At 40.7% G+C, this 17168-nt stretch overlaps 1 protein-coding gene across 1 annotated transcript in view; it reads left to right on the forward strand.

The window, feature by feature from the left end:
* Positions 1-17168, forward strand: part of PRMT3 (protein arginine methyltransferase 3) — a 112292-nt gene that overhangs the window by 78319 nt on the left and 16805 nt on the right. The window contains exons 14-15 of the mRNA XM_075927736.1: positions 15483-15533; positions 15728-15815. Of these exons, the coding sequence (XP_075783851.1) occupies positions 15483-15533; positions 15728-15815 (139 nt within the window). The remainder of the gene's footprint in view (positions 1-15482; positions 15534-15727; positions 15816-17168) is intronic.

Here is a 17168-nt window from a genome sequence, read left to right on the forward strand (position 1 = left end):
CGAGCAATAGCCTGGTAGAAAATCCCACTCCTGCAGTGGGCCCAATCCTTACTTTACTTTTCTTTTTCTTATTTTTTTTTCCTCCCCAAGGGCTTCGTGGCCAGCCTGGACAGAGTGCAGGGGCAGGCGCTGCCTTGGGCCATGAGAGCCCCCTCTCCATATCCTCCGTGGATTGGAGGGGGATGGATGAGACAGGAGCTGAGGAAGTAGAACGGTCAAGGGACATACTGGGAACTGACGTTATCCGCTTCCAGTCACTGACGTTTGCCGTTTACGCTGACCTGTTTATAAACCGACCCCCACTCTTCACAGCATGATTTTTTTCCCCAAAAAGTCTGCTTATAAACAAGTGTGTATATATAGGGATATTAAATTGCATTTTATCAGCTAATTGCCATCGACTACTTGATTAGTCAATAAAGGGGGAAACTGCTGAGCTGCAGAGGGGTTAGCTCCCAGCCCTGCTGTGACTCTGCCGTTTAAATGTATTAAGAGCCTGGAGGCTCTTCATACATTTCAAAGGCAGAGGTGTAGCCAGGGGACCAGGTGCAAGCTGGGAATTAACTGTCCCAGTTCGTGCCCAGTCCCAGATGTTGCACCTCTGCTTTTAAGTGCATTAAGAGTCTGGTGGCGAGGGAGACTGGGCATGAGCCAGGAATCCACTGTCCTGGCTTGCGCCTTGTCCCCACTGTTGCATCTCTGACTTTTAAATGTATTAAGAGCCTAGTGGCTTTTAATATATTTAAAAAGCAGAGGTGCAGTGTCTAGGATTGGGTGCAATCCAGGAATCAACTGATTCCCAGCTCGTGCCTGGCTTCTCCCCCTACCCCCACTGCAGAGCTGCTGCTGGGTAGGAACCAGCTCCTGCTCTCCCCTTCACCTCTTGCTTCCTCTCTCTGAGAGGCAGCAAAGAGACGGGGGGAGCAACTCCTTGACTACTGAATAAACATATGCTTATCGGGTAGTTGACTAATTGCTTACATCCCTAATATACAGTACTTTGAATTAGGCATATTTCCCAGGCTGATCTTAAATAATCAGTAGAATTTACTGACTACAATTAATGTTTCTGCTTTAACAAATCAGTTACAACTGGGAAATCTGTTTTAAGAGAAGTCATCCCAAATATTTAAGATTGTTTTGTTTCACAAAAATAAATTTTATATGCTGTTTTCAATTAAATTCCAGTTACCATCTTACTGCAGCTTGACACAAATGATCAGGAAGTTAATTATCTAGTAAATATATCAGTGTATCATTCACCAATCTATAACATACCGACAATATGCAGTTTATAAGAATCTGAAAAATATTAATCTGTATAGTTGTTTAAATAAATCTGTCCTAGGTAGCAAAAATATGTATCAAAACGAGTGTAAATCAACATATTTTACTCATATCAGCCATTGAGACTGTGCCTTTCTTTAGAAATGAACTGAAGTACAGATGCAGGAACTGATTAAAATTGATGATTTTACATCAGTTTTCCACTTGGTGATTTAAATCAGTCCTTGTAGCCTTTAGTTGACTGGTATGTCAGTCAAAATATAATTAGTCTTGTACTTTCTCCCCTGCAAGCATTACTAAACTCTGATTTCAGGTGTACTGCCGAGGATTGATCCATCTTTCCTTCTAGAAGTTATTATTTTTCCTTCTAGCAGTTACTAAGTTACTCCACAGTCCCTTGCCTAGTACTTCATTAATTTTTGCCAGCAAAATTGGCCCACCAGTGTTTATTTTATGTTAATCGTATAAAAGCAATTAAATGCAGTATACATGAGTATTTGTATTGAATGTAATGGAGCTGACTGACTGGAGAAATACTGAAGTTGGAGCAATGCTGTCAGTGAGTCAGTGGAGACAAAAATGATATAGAGGCCATAAAAGTAACATGGTATTAAATGTAACATGGCTGAAACTGATTTAACTTAGTTTAAGTGCCCCTCGTCAGCCCCAAATAAGTTATTACATGAGGGAGAAGACTTCAGTAAAACTAATTTTTTTTATTTCCATTGTTGCCTGATCTAAAATTGTTTAAATTTCTAATAACCCACCTTTAGGGTTGATAGGTTCTTTGTCCCAGGATCACACCCAGTGTATAATTATTCTATGATTGGGAGCCCTGATGTGCACAGTTTCAACACTCACCCTATAGAAACTCTTGTATATTTACAAATATAGTTTATTAATACAGTTAGCACAGTCACAAACACCCCAATTTCATAAGATGGGGAATGTAAATCCATATTTCCATACCATATATTTACATTATTCCTTCTAGAACAATCTTAGGTGTTAGCCCATCATCTTTCTCATTATCTTCACCTTGCCCATCACCAGGGGCCATCATTCTAGCCCTTCCAAGGACTACATCTTCTCCTCTCTCTCGCCCCTAGGCTGGGGTCCTACTTTTAAACTAAGTGACACTGATAGGAACATGTTTGATGCATATTAAGTAGGGGATGTTTCTGATGTTGAAGTGTTCTTTTCCTGTTGGTCAATTTATCATTGCTCTCAATTTATCATATTCGTCAATTCATTGCCATGGGCCTTTGTGGTCATCTATCACAACCTATGTCCTGATTACTTAACTTAGCCTGAACCAATTATTTGGGACTTTTGTATAATGATGAGTCTGCTGAGTCTGAGGGTATTTTTCCTACCATCCTATGTAAGTAAAAAGTCTCAAACATAAGTTCTCCTTTTCAGTCCTGGGAAACCACAAATAAACTATGACTGGTATCTGGGTGAGACCATGTTTCAACCACAGAAATCTGCTAACCTCAGCTTCTGCTGATCTTGCAAATGGCCAGTTACAGCATGGACAAAAGATAAAATATAGCCCCATATTACTTAACTTGGACTGTGCACTTATGTTGTTTTTTTTCATTCAAGTGCAACCCTATGAGTCAAGCTTAACACAAAGGGCCTGTGGGAATTCTGAGAGAAGCTTTACAATGCCTGCCTCCCGTTCCCCTGAGTGTAACCCTCTGCCAGATAGATATGCCACCCCCCAGTTTCTCCAGTCTAAGGCACTGGGCAGGCAAGACACATTGTGCTGCAGACTAGCCTTTAGCAGATTTCTTGCATTACAGCTCTTAACTATTACCTAATTAATCTAAATTAACACAATCATTCTAATAAGATGGTAGGCAAGTAACGTGATAGGCTACACCATCTTATAACTTTAATAAGATATTTCAGATAAGTAATACAGATTAATGGAGAGATTTAGGGAATGTCTAAGGTGCAATTAAACACCCCATGTCAGTTGACTTGGCCTCATGGTACTTAGGCCGGAGAGAGATAAAATTGCAGCATAGATGTCATGGCTTGGGCTGGAGCCTGAGCTTGGGGATCCTCTTCTCCTATAGCCTAGAGATAGCAGAACTTAAATTAGCAAACCCTGTTTTTTTTTTAACATAGGCCTTGAGAGTCTATACTCATTTGTTAACCCCAGATTAGGAATTGCTGAACCCAGCATCAACACTGAGTTATGAAAGCCTGAGTCCAGCTACCCATCTCTCTCACTTCCTAGCATCTTCACAAAAATGTGATCAGTTCAGCCTTTTGTTTATGGTGTGGCGTGGGAAAAGTTAAGTAATGCAGAGGGCAAAGTCAGCCAGCCCATGGGGTTGTGACTACCGTAGTCTTCCAGCATATGGGTTCAATGGGAGTGCATCTACACTGCAAGGCAATCAGGCTTAAATGCTAGGTTCCTGTTTGACTCTGGCTTGGACTGTCCATCCCCATAGGGTCCTGGGACTCTAGATCTGAGCCTTAGATTTATTTATGTGGAGATGGAAACATAAATAGGTTGAAACATGAGTTTGAACTTGGCTTACATTTCAGTGTAGATATACCCTTATTGTCACCCTGCTTAAAGTGCCTCTGCAGTGTTCATGCATCAGCCCTACTCCAGTTGATCCTGTGACTTGTGTTTTTTTAATTTTATCCTATAATATCCATGGAAAATAACAGACTTGTTTCTTTAATTAGTCATTATTCTTAATATAATTCTTCAAGGTGTTCAAACAATTAACCACAATTTTGCAGAGTTTTTGGGAAGTGTTTTTCTTTTGCCCAAGGAAATATGTGATGGGTAAATGAAATAAAATATTTAAAATTGACTAAATTTAATATTTACAATTTGATGTATGCTGATCTTTATCTTCAGAGCCCTTTTGAAAACTTACATTTTCAAGCCTCTACTTTGGCACAGTTTTCTCTTTTCATTGTTTTCTCTTACTTTCCTCCAATTAAATCTCTTATACGATTAACAGCAAGGAGTCCTGTGGCACTTCAAAGACTAACACATTTATTAGAGTATTGGGGCATAAGCTTTCATGAGCTACAACTCACTTCCTCAGATGAGAGGAAGGAAGGATTAAACGTCTCCTTTATTGGCATCACCTTGATTTTTAAATCCTACTGTCAAGCTTCTGAAAATTTTCTGAGAACATAAAACTGTCTTAAACTCACCATATTGAATCCGTTCTAAGCGCGTGGGGTGCAAATTGACTTAATTTTAACCTAACAAAATTAATCTGTTTAAAAAAACCTAATTAGCTTGAAAAGCACATCTTTCCTGTTAGAGAACTAAGTTTGTCATTGCAGATTTTAATGAAACATCTGGCTGAAATCGGTCAATATATGCTATTAGGAAAATATTCCATTAATTATATTTGAAAGTGCAGTGTTTGCTATTTATTGTATGCAAGTTTTGAGATTAAAATATAATGGTTTATTACCCTCAGATCAATTGATGAACTTTCTCTTTTGTTCAAGTGATTCCCCCCTGAGGTTATCAAGGTTGTTTGGTTCTTGCCTGACTGAATGGCAATATCCCATGGGAGGGAAATGGCAGTGTCTGTTCATTACTCCCAGGAGAAGCTGTCAAAGAGCAGGGTATGCATTTTCATTGAAAGGGGATAGAGAAAGGTAAAATGAATGAGAATTTTATTGGTATTCTAAAATCTCAGTGATTAGAATACAAATTCAGTTAATTTTGATTAAAGTAATTTAATTGAAGAGCAGTTGTATTTAAAAAAAATAGAATTTTGAACAATTTTGGTTTTTACACTTGAGAACTCATTTTCCAGTTGCAATAAGAGCTGAGTGTTAATTTGAACCATAATTATAGCATTGAGTATATTAGGATTCAAGTTGGAAACCCAAGCTGTGTTTGTCAATGTAACACGCTCTAGAACACATTTTCTTTGTTTTTAATTTGGTATCCTATGCGTTGCTATAGCATACTGTTAGAAGTAACTTGTCTTTGTAATCAGTTTACTGTCAAGATGACTCTAGAATAGGGCATCTCAAGGTTCTGTGTTCTTTTTTTGGGAAATAATAGTTTTTAAATAGCCATTGTGTTTCTGTGACACACATGTAGTAACTTTCACTGCTGCATGGATTACAAGCATTCCATCTCCATGCTTGGATAAACTCCATCAAAAGCACATTATCCTCCTACTTCTGTGGCCAGCTGCCTAATTGTATCTGCTATAGCCACACGCTGTTGGAACATGATACCAGTGATGAGCAAAAATGATAAATTACTCCCTGCAGGTGATGGTGGTGATGATTATTTTTAATTTCCTTGTTCCTTAAGTGAATTGGTAAGGTTGTCTTTACCACTTCTCATGGGGTCTCAAGCAGTCTTATTTATGTAGATCAGATGAGATTCTGTATGCTTGCAAAGCCATTTTCTTTACAGAAAAGATATTTATGAAAAGATACTTGAATTCAGATCCAATTGTTTCTTTTCATTTCAGTTTCCAACCTAGTCATAAAATAAGATTAAGTATAACCATAAGAACGACGTGTTGGATATTTAATTGCTGCAACATATGCCATGTGTTAGCTTTTTTTCCTTCATATTTGTGGTGACTTTAAATTTGACGTTATTTGAGGGGAAAGTACCTATTCTTTCCTTATGACAATTCAGTAAAATATCTAATTTGTGACCAATATGTATTCTTGTTATTTGAGCTGGAAGGGTAAAATTATAATCTTCCTGAAGCTGCATTTGTAATCGCCAAACATAGCAATGTGTGGGATGTTAACATCTGTTTTATAAGTACAGGCTATTCAGTGTAATCTACAGATTAAGCAAACTATCCTAGCTATGTTGTTTTACAATTATCATATTCCGTACATAGATTATCTATTTTATTTATAGATTAGCAAATCACATTTGCTGTTCGAAGTGGTTTCACTTTTACTTTCCTATAGCTGATTGAAATGTTGCTGACTCTTATGGAATGCTGCTCTGGCCGTCCAAACAATAGAAGCCAATTTTGAATATTACTTTGTTTCTTAATTTACTAGTCTAGAAGTCATTGTTTTCAGTTTCCTAGAGCATGTTGTTCAGAGACTAGTACTTGAATGCCTCTTGAAGAGAGATACTAAAGCTCATGATGGTTATTCCTCAAGGGAACTATAGATGGGCTGTCAAAGGTGAAGTAACAAGATAGTGAAACTGCAACAGAAGAAATAAGAATTGTCCTTGGCTACGTCTACACTGGCCCCTTCTTCGGAAGGGGCATGCTAATTTTGAACTTGGGAATAGGGAAATCCGCAGGGGATTTAAATATCCCCCGTGGGATTTAAATAAACATGGCCGCCACTTTTTTCCCGGCTTGGGGAAAAGCCGGAAAAAAATGTCTAGACTGGCGTCTAGACTTTGAAGTAGGAATAAGAGATCCTCCGGAAAAGGGCTTTATTCCGGAGGATCGCGCCAGTCTAGACGCTTTTTTCCGGCTTTTCCCCAAGCCGGGAAAAAAGCGGCGGCCATGTTTATTTAAATCCCGCGGGGGATATTTAATTCCCCCGCGGATTTCCCTATTCCCAAATTCAAAATTAGCATGCCCTTTCCGAAGAAGGGGCCAGTGTAGACGTAGCCCTTGTGTTTAAAGCAAATGAAGAAACATCCAGAACTGGGAATTGATTCAGCCTTGCATCACTTATAGCAGTTTCTAATGGCCATGTCTCTGCTTTATTGGTATAAATGAAGCCAGGTGTATACTAAATCTAGCTGTTTGGTGTAAGGACACAACTCCAGCTGTGTAAATAACGTAAGATGAGCTTGGCACAGTGTCCACGATGGGAGATCAACATGTGCAAATGCTACCATTGGTGCCCTCAGCATTCAGTTTAGTGAGTCTTCACTAGACCCGCTAAATTGAATGCCAGAAGCTCGCTCTCTGGTGTGGCAAGTATAGACGTGGCCTCAGTCTTATGTACTTTAGATGTAAGTGCTCCTGGTGTTGCTGGCTCTTCTATCGATCCGTGGCTCTCTGTGCACCTTATTTGAGAACAGCTGGAGTAATTTCTTACCTGGGGCATTGACAGACATCCAAATCATTCAGAAGCAGAAACTATCACTAGGGCTATGAATAAGCAAAACCTTTATGTGTGTGTGTTGTTCCATTAAAACGTTAAGTACCTTAGTAGTCCTGTTGGTTTTTAATCACAGGTGCAAGTTGCTTTGATGGTTTAGGGTCTAAATCCACTGGTGAGGCATACCAATTCTTGTAGAGAATGATTCTTTTAGCTGGAAGAGCTGGCTATCAGAAAATTTCAAATGTAAAGGAAAAGAGTCTTAGGAAATGAACAGTGTTCACCGTAGCAGTAAAATTATAAAACTACTTCTATTTATTAGTCTCCCCATATCAAAAGCTTTTGGTTAGTAATACGGAAAAAAAGGATTTGAACTGGGTTATATGATCTGGAGACCACAAGAGGGTTATATTTTTTTGAATGGTCAGTCTCATGGAATATATCTGAAAATCTGCCAGCTGACATTTGAAGTTCAAATATCATTCCTAAGTTGACTTTCATCATTCAGGCTTTATGTACTTCTTTTTTATGCTGTCTAGTATCAACTATGACTGTCTTGTAGAATACCTGAAGCGATGAACCTAGAACAAAATCACATCTGACATGGGGCTCACTACCTAATATGTTTTGAGTTTTGACTGAGATCAAAGTGTAACTCTGCATTTTAAGTGAATATCAATATTTGTGTGAAGGCAGAAAGATGGACTAGAAAGATCTAGAAAATAAACAGTAAACAGTGATTTGTACTAGGGATGTAAAATCCTGTTTAATTGGTTAAACAGGTAAATGAATGCTGCCACAGTGTTTAACCGTTGGACTGATTAAAGGAGGTATTGGTGGTCCCTGCAGGGACTGCCACAGCTGTACGGGGCTGTCAGGGCTGCTCCTGCTGCCCCCACTGGACCATGATGGGGGGAGAGGAGCTGCTCCCAGGTACCGGGTAATGATTTAACTGACTACCCATTAACATCTCTAACTTGTACATTGTTAAATTTATCTTTCTTTGGCACAAAATCTGCTACTGCTATGATAGTTGCCCCTTCTCTAGCAGCAGTGGCAACCTTGTGGAGTGGTTCAGTCTGAACAGGAAGGACAGTTAAGAGGATCTGCTGCTCCTTCAGTGTTCACCAATTGCTGTTTCAATTATTAGACTGAACCTTGGAAGTGGCCCTGCCAGCTTGTCAAGATATGTCCATCGCATGTATCCTTTCTGTGTGTCTGTCTAATGCTTAGCTTGGTATGGAGCAGAGAATTGGGGCTGTCAGGGCTGTTCCCCACTATGGCATTCTGAGTGCAGAAGATAGTGGCCCGCAAGAGACCTTAAATACCTTGCCTCCATAGGCTCTGCTTACAACAACTATCCAGAGTCACAGATTCACTGACTTTTGGGGGGGTAGCTGCCAAAACCAAGTGAAATGAAAGAACCTCCCCCCTTTTTTCTTGAATCCAAGAAGAAAGCACTTGGACTTCTTCCAGAGGGTACCTCCAAGCTCCTTTATCACAAGAGAGCTTGAAAACAAAGAGAAAACAACTGCAGGCTCTGGTAGCTGACCTCTTAGTCTGAGGCAGGCACGCACACAGACAGACCTGCTTCTTTCCAGGAAACAAAACTCAAATCATTGCCTTAAAAAGGGTGATTTTATTAACAAAACAAAAAGATATATTTGATAAAGCATATTTAGTTGCTAGTTGTTACAGAGCAACTGAGTAAAACAAATTAAAACATAGAACATCTCTGGGTTCACTTTTAGATAGTGACTAGGGGAGGGAAGGCATAGATTCACACAGAGACATTTAACCAAACAACCAAAACAAAGAAAAATACCCGAATCACGACTGAATTCACCTTTTCCCTTCACTCACGATCCATGCTCATCCGTACTTCAAGGCCCAGTTCACTCCCATGTCCAGTATTTCTTACAGTCATGGTAATTCTGAGTACTGCATCTGCTCCCTCCAAGCCTTACTTAGAATTCCTTTTCAAAGAGAACAGGCAATGTATCTAAATACAATTTAAATTTCAGCACTGTATTCCCATTGATTCTTCTGGCCCCCTGCCAGCTACCTGAGGTTTAACCCCTTAGTCACCGGGTGATGGCCAACACTCCTCCTATCCATCGCAGGGGCCTTAGTAGTTTTCATGTAAAATCTGCTCAGTGACAAGTGTGCCCCCACTTGCCAGTACTAAGGACCCAGCATGGGAAAAGAAACTTATTTCTGTCATCTGAGTAGCTCTCCTTCAAAGTCAGTGGGAATGGATGCTCTGGCAGGAAAATGGAACAGGTTTGACTTAGAAATGAACTGAAAGCAGATGGTTAAATTAGAAGGTGCCAGTTTTACATGATCTAATCTCCTGTCTGTAACCACACTGTATTGATACAAATAGTGCAGAGGAGACTCCTAACCTACATTTCTAATCCTCTTGTTTATTCCAGACTACATCTGGCATATGATGTTGAATTATATTGCTGCTCTGGGTTACAGAATCTGCAACTCTACTAGTAGCTGATAAATTCTAGATGCAATTTATACATGTAAAATTATGGTAATGTTGGTTTGTTTCCTGTAGCTATTTTGTAGCCAACACCTAATTTTGATTTTGTGATTTCATCCAACATACATTCATCTACCTGCTAATAAGATGGCGAAGTGCTTTAGGAAACTTAGATAATTACAGTGATTTATTTGTGGCTGTAGTTCTTTTGTGCTCTATTGAGGTCTTCAGTATTTATGTAACAGCACAGAAAAAGGTTGTGTGTTTTGAACAGGAGAAGGGCTTTTTCAACATCTAAACTTTACTTGCTAGTGTTAAAAAGTTAAGTGTGGAAAAATCCAAGGAAAAACTTTGGGAATATATATATATATATATATATATATATATATATTAAAATTAGAAATATGTTGTGGGAGAGAAAACTGAACTGGTAAGATCCTGAGAGAGTAAGTATTATATTTCAAATTTGTAAATACAAGAACACTTGGCATATATGCTATTAAGGGTGGAATAAGGCTTTTGGTTTTAGACCTTACTTTTGTTACGTTATCTTCATACAGAGTTGTGAACTTTGCAAGTCTGTACTTATTGTTTTGAAGGGTCACCTAAAATATTTGAGCACGTGTAGCAGCTTCTGTTCTTTAAGCTGAAGAGAAATGCTAAAAAACAGAGTATGAGACAGTTTCCGAAATTTAATCATCTAAAGCAAAGGTGGGAACCATTTTTGGGTTGGAAGCCACTGATCCACAGAAAATGGGGGTTGCACACAAGTGAGAAGCAAAAAAAACCAACAGAAAGACACTCCTCACATTCCCTTCTCACACCAGAACATAGGGGGGGACCCAGCCTAGCAGATATTTGTACCCCAGCCCCACGGAGGGATGGGGGGGGAAGGCTGAAGTGCTAGCTGGGCTCCCCAATGTTGGGGGGGGTCCCTGAGCCTCAGGGCCCTGATGCGGCTCCCAGTTTGCCTACATCTGACCCCTGGGCCTAAGGTGTCCTCCCCCCGCCCACAAAGTGTTACAGCACATGTATCGTTTAACCATATTCTGCAAGCTCTTAGGCATATGCTTAACTTTATACATGTAAAAAGGTTGTATTACTTGTATATATGCAGGATTGGGCCCTTAGAGAGCCTCTCTCTTTTATGTTGCCTGAGTCCTGGCAACTAAGCAGATTTTGCTAATGGTTTCCAAATTTAAACCCCAATTGGAGGCAAAGTTATTTCTAGTAATGGTGTATTGGATCAACTAGGAAAACAATTTCCTTTATGCATCAGAACCTGAGTTTGAGGAACTTCAGGGCACTCTAAGATCTTTCTGTTCACTTGTCCTGGGATTTTTAGAGATACCTAAATCCTTTGTATGTCTCAGCCTCTTTTGCTTGGGAAAGGGACTAAAAGAATCAACTTGGATTTTTTTTTTCTGGTGTTTTTCCTCTTGTGAGGCTTCAGGAGAAATTAATAACGTCTCAGAGAGGTAATGCCATATCTCTGTCCTGTTCTGCAGTCATGTCCGTAATGCTTCATCAATAGTATCAGTCTAGTAACCAGAAAGAATGTGCATGACAATGGACCTTTGTCCAGTCTCAAGAGATTGGGCATGAACAAGAGCAGTTTCATAGAGGCGAAGATAATCTGAGGATTCCAGGCCATGACAAAATATTGCGGCTCTTCCAAGTAAAAAATGGAGAGCAGGCTATAATTTAGCTGGGATTCTCAATATGGAGTAATGGCCCTTAGGGAACTAAACAAACACTGCTTCCAGAGGCTCCTGAAGAGAGCCACTGACCGTGTCTCTTCTTGGTATGGTTTCCCTGCCAAGAAGAATGTTGGTCCAAATTGGAGCTTAAATCTCTCTGAGAATTTCCAGACTGCCTTCAGTTGAAAATCAGATAAGATGGCTAGATGTATTTGGATCCATTTTAAGAGATGTCATATGCTTCATTTATTACCTGGCCTATTTAGGTTTTTAGGCTAGAGAAGGGAAACTTGGAATTGCACAGTGATGAAATATTTCACATCTGTGAAACACATTTACCAGTCATATCTTTTTGGGGGAAGGTATATAAGTATGTTTTCCCCACACAGCCCATTTCTTTGAGTCAGCACTGAATACAAAGTGCATAATCTTCTGTAATCACTTTGATAGCAAGAGACTGGTATTTTAACTAGACATTAAATGGAAAGTGAAAAGTTGGGGCTGTGAGTAGGAAACTTCTTTCAGACACTAATGTTTGTAACAAAAAGCAAGTTAGCTGTACGAGAAAGGACTGGGATTAAAACAATTAACTTGCCTTCATGTGGCATCCTGCTTGAATGTGCAAAGAGACAAGTGTTCTCTGTAAGTTGGGTGCTTGTGCAGACACTCAGGAGAAATTCAAATGCCATCCAGCTGATTAGCAGAGCGCCCACAACTAGGTATTTTGTTTCTTCTGGTGGTGCAAATTATCATATGCCTCAGTGCATACTAAAAATATATTCCGCACATGGATGGAACATATTCATACGTGGATGGGAAAGATTAGAGGGAACATTGGAAGACATATGAGGGAAATAGTTATTTGATATCCCAGGGGTTAAAGATTCTCCAACTAGCAGCCTGATGATCTTACACAGTAGAGCAAGGGTTGGCTACCTTTTCAAACCAAAGAGCCAAACTACATAAAAATTCAGACCAAGTGGTTGACAAAGAGGAATGTGCATTTGCAGGACTGAAGATATATGGACATAGTGGCTAATAATAGCATAAATGAAACACTCACAGACTTCATTTAATGGGACTTCTGCTGCTTCATCTTTTCACACATTTCTTTGAAGTTCATAGCATAACTGGTCAAATCCAGCTTCATGCATGCATTCAGGCTGTCTTCTGTCAATCTTATGACAGGGGACACTGGACATGGAGGTGCAGGAGTCTAGGGATGTGGGGGTGCAGGAGTTTGGCAATGTGGGGGTATGATGGGCTCAGGGCAGGGGGTTCAGGTGTATGATGGGCTCAGGATGGGGTACGGGTGTGGGGGATGCATGAGTGTTATGTCGGGGCTGGGGATGTGGGTTGCAGGAGTTTGGGAATGTAGGCTTATGATGGGCTCAGGATTGGTGTAGGGGGTGTAGGAGTATTATGACTCTGTGGCCAGATGGGGGCTGGGCCCCAATTGGGAGCTTGTTGGCCAGACTTCATTTTTAAATAAGTAAAATATTATGTCCAACACAAAAGGTTTCAACATTGTCTTTTTGGAGTCAGGAACCACTGACCCACAGAAAAATCAGTCAGGGACCGTGCAAGTGAGAAGCAAAAAACCCAAACAAACAAACACCTCCAAAAATCCCCATCCCTCACTAATGTGGCGCCCAACTGAAACATCTCACTCCCCTGGTGCTCAGGCCAGATTTATGCTTGGATTCCAGGGTTAGTGGATTTTGTGGGACCCCTAGGCTCTGGGGTGGGATTAAACGTGCGGGTCAGAGCTGCTAGAGAATGGGATAGGGATGGGGGTGCAGGATCTGGTTGAGGTATAGGAGGGGGTTGAGGATGTGAGGTCTGCATGGGAGGTAGGGTGCAGGAGCAGACTAGGAGTAGAGAGGGTGGGGGCAGGAGCAAGGGAGAAAGCAGGGTGTTTGGCCAGGGGGCAGGAGCGGGCTGGCGACAGGCTGTCTGGCTAGGGGGCAGGGTGTGTTGCTGGTGGGGGGTGGGGTGAATGAAGGGGTAGGGATGAGAGGTCTGGGCATTTGTTTTTGCATTGTGTTGCAGACACTGTGTAACATGGCCTCTCGCTGCTGCCATTCACCGGGGGTGAAAGGAGCCTCCATGAAGTGTGTCCCAGGGGAAGAAAAATGGCAGTGTGCATGGAGCCGTTTTTGGCTATACTTGTTTTCCACATTTCAGAGGAAGAAAAAGGGCAGCGCACTGAGTCATTTTTCACGCCACTTGTTTCCCGCATGCTGGGTCTGACAGGGAGGCTCCCCCCCCCCCCCCCCCTGCAGAAAGCCAGCACTGGCATTCCAGTCTTACGGGGGGGGGGGGGGAGGAGGAGGAGAGGCTGTAAGGCTGTAGCACTGGCTCCCAGCTACGGGGGGAGCTCCAGAAGAGCCATATCTGGCTGAGCCATAGGTTGCCAATCCCTTTAATAGGGTATAGAATCTTTATAGGTCTCTGCATCTTGTTTCTGAGGCTGACTTTTAGGCTGTATATCCTTAGCTTTCCTTGAGGCTGCTTTTGTCAAGCATTTTTTCATTGCTTTCCCAATAGAAAATTAGAGGAAACAAACTTGAGAGGAAGACGGTGTAGGAGATGCATTGCATCTTTTTGGAGCACTGTAGTGTCTCAGGAAAAAAAATTACTGGAATATTAAGCTTCTCTTAGAAGCCTGCATGTACACTGTGTTCCTGTTCTGAGATAGAGCAGTGCCAAGGCTCCTTCCCTGGAGACACTGTCCTTGCCCTCTTGGGCTTCCTGACTACAGCTCAGCCACTATAGTTTAGTTCCCCTTTGGAGTGCTTCAGTGTCCAGGTCACTTCCCTACAGTAGCTCATGAAAAGTGAGAGGAACTAGGGATGAAAGCGACTAGTCGACACACTAGTTGACTAGTCGCTCCCCCCACCCCTTGCTGCCTATATCATGGGGAGTCGTCTTAAAGCCAGCTTTGTGGGAGGGGGCAGGGACACAGCGGTGGTTTTCCACTTTTGAAATGTACAAGAGTCCCTGCTGGGGGAGTTGAAGGAAGGCAGGATAAGGCACCCACTGAAATCAGGAAGGTGGGGGGATCTCAAGTGGCCTAGGGGATAAGGCATGAGTCGAAGGAGCGCAGGATAGTGGCCTTGAATCCCGCCCCTTTCCACTCCCCCCACGCAATGAGGCAGCCAACACCAGCTCACTGGGGTAGGGTGAGCAGCCAAGGAACCATTGCCTAGACACTAGCTGCTGAAGTAGTCCATGAAGGGCACTTCAGATACTCCTTTTCATTACCCCTTTTGTGATAAAGAAGATTCAAGTCCTGCATTGGCTCTGCCCTACCCTCTGTGCAAGGGGAATTTGTGTAGAATAGGGCTCCTTGTCGGTCAGAGGGAGGGAAGGGTAAACACGCCATGTACAGCCCCGCTTTATGTGTGTAACATGAATCCATGGTGAACTTCTAGCAGCCACAGAATAGAGATGGATTTACCCATTTATGTATGTAAACCTAAAGAAATTACTGTTGTAATATTAATCGCTAAAAGTGTGGGCATATTTTAAGTGGAAAGTTGTAATTAAAAGCTGCAGTATAATGGAATGTAAGCTGTTGACTTTTAAACTGAATGTTGCTCAAGAGAGTGTCTGTCAATATGTGTTTTTTCCTGAAAGTACGGACTTCTAGTTTAGAAAAGATTATGGAATGCATGGAAGTAATAGAAATATAAATCTAGGAATTAATTGAAGAATTATTTTCATCTATTTTTTATTATAAGCTTTCTAAGAAAGTTCAAATACTTGCAATATCAGAATTTTCTAAATTATCTCTGAAGAAAAATGAAAACTATGCTGTGGAAAATTAACTTTGCTGCTTAAAGTATGTTTTACTCATAGAAAATGTACACAGTAATGGGTGTCACTATTATTGTAATTAATATTCCCTGTTCACATTTGTGTTTTTCCTTTTATTATAGGCAGTTGCTGGCTACTTCGATGTATTTTTTGAGAAAAACTGCCACAACAGTGTGAGTACTGGGGTCGTATGTTCAAAATTAATTGCCAAATGTGTGGTATTTTTTTAGCTTGTCGCCTCAAGGTATTTGAGAGCAAGCCTGTTTTGCTGTTGCAAGCATTGGAAGTGTGTTTTGTTTAATAGATTAATGTAGCATGATATTAAAAATGTTGTACTTCATCAGATTTTTGAACTCTGTCATTTCAGGTCATGTTCTCGACGGGTCCCCAGTGTACCAAAACACACTGGAAACAAACAGTGTTTCTTCTGGAGAACCCTATTTCTGTAAAGAAAGGTATGCTTTTTTCTTTTCAGTGTTACAGCTTTTGATATTACAGTGACAGTACTATACATTACAGTTCACTGTTAAATTATATCTGAAAATGCTTTTAATGATGATACAAGTTTTTGAACATGGTGATTTAGAAGGTCCTTTTTAAAATAAGCAGGGAAATGTATCTATTCATGGTTTTATTCTGCTCCCGTAACTGTAGTCTGTCTTTGTTTAAAAAAAATATTTCAACAAATATAGATTTTTTTTTTCTGTAGCCTACTAATATAAAACTAGCTGGTTAGAGTATTCTTTTGCATATTTATCAATCTTATTTTTTTTAAATGTGACAGTTACACCCATTTGTTTAAATTCCCTGTTTGTCAGATTAAATATAGTTTTATTGAATGCCCCTGCAAAAGCATGCTTAAAATAATATATTAGATCAATGACTACATGTTTTGCTCTTGCTCTTAAATTAATACTGTGGAGTAGAAATACTGAGTGTTGCAGTGCTTAAATCTTTTTGTGGATATAGCCCAGCATGTCTTGCTATTCATCAGGAAGGTAGAAAACTCTAAAGTTAAGATTTCATCTGAGCACATAGAAATTAAATAGTGCTAATGAAAATATACTAAAATACATCTTTATATCTTAAAGCACTGTACAGATATTAGTCAGTCTTGAAAATAAATCTGTTGCTAAGTACCGTTTGTACTCATTCATTATCCTGTTTGTTTATAAGCCAACCTGCCCCTCCCCAAGACGACTAGGTAATATTTGAACTGATGGCAAACTTTGGTTCCCAGCTCGTCGGGGTAACCTGATGGCACATCAGGACTTTTTGTTTACCTGGAGCCTCTGCAGGCACGGAGCTCTGCAGCTACCAGTGTCTGCGATTCACTATTTCTGACCAACAGAAGCTGCAGAAAGTGGCGGCTAGCATGTCCCTCGGCCTGTGCCACTTTCTGCAGCTTCTCTTGGCTGGGAATGATGAATGGCAGCCACTGAGAGCTGAGGGGCTCCATAAAGTTGTTGAATATGCTGTTCCTGAATTCTGTATGGTGAGAAAAAATAACAACACTAAAAGATATGCCAAGAAGCAAGAAAAAAGTGTCCAATGAGCGGCACTTCATTTTCTGGGCTGGAGAAGATCTCAGTATTTGTGTTGTTGAATGTCGACAAAATGGATACCTCTTCCTACCACTCCTGTTGGCTGCCCTAGCTCTTTATCTTGCCATTTTGTTTAGGTTATTCCCCTCTGAGTCCCTTCGCTAACTTTCACTCTTCTTATTTGTCAGACTCTTGTTTCTTATGCTCGCCTCTACACAGCTCCACCCCAGCCTATTTCTCCACTCTCGTTTCTGTCTACTTCTC

The sequence above is a fragment of the Pelodiscus sinensis genome, chromosome 4 (assembly GCF_049634645.1).
Source record: "Pelodiscus sinensis isolate JC-2024 chromosome 4, ASM4963464v1, whole genome shotgun sequence".
NCBI classification, from domain to species: domain Eukaryota; kingdom Metazoa; phylum Chordata; order Testudines; family Trionychidae; genus Pelodiscus; species Pelodiscus sinensis.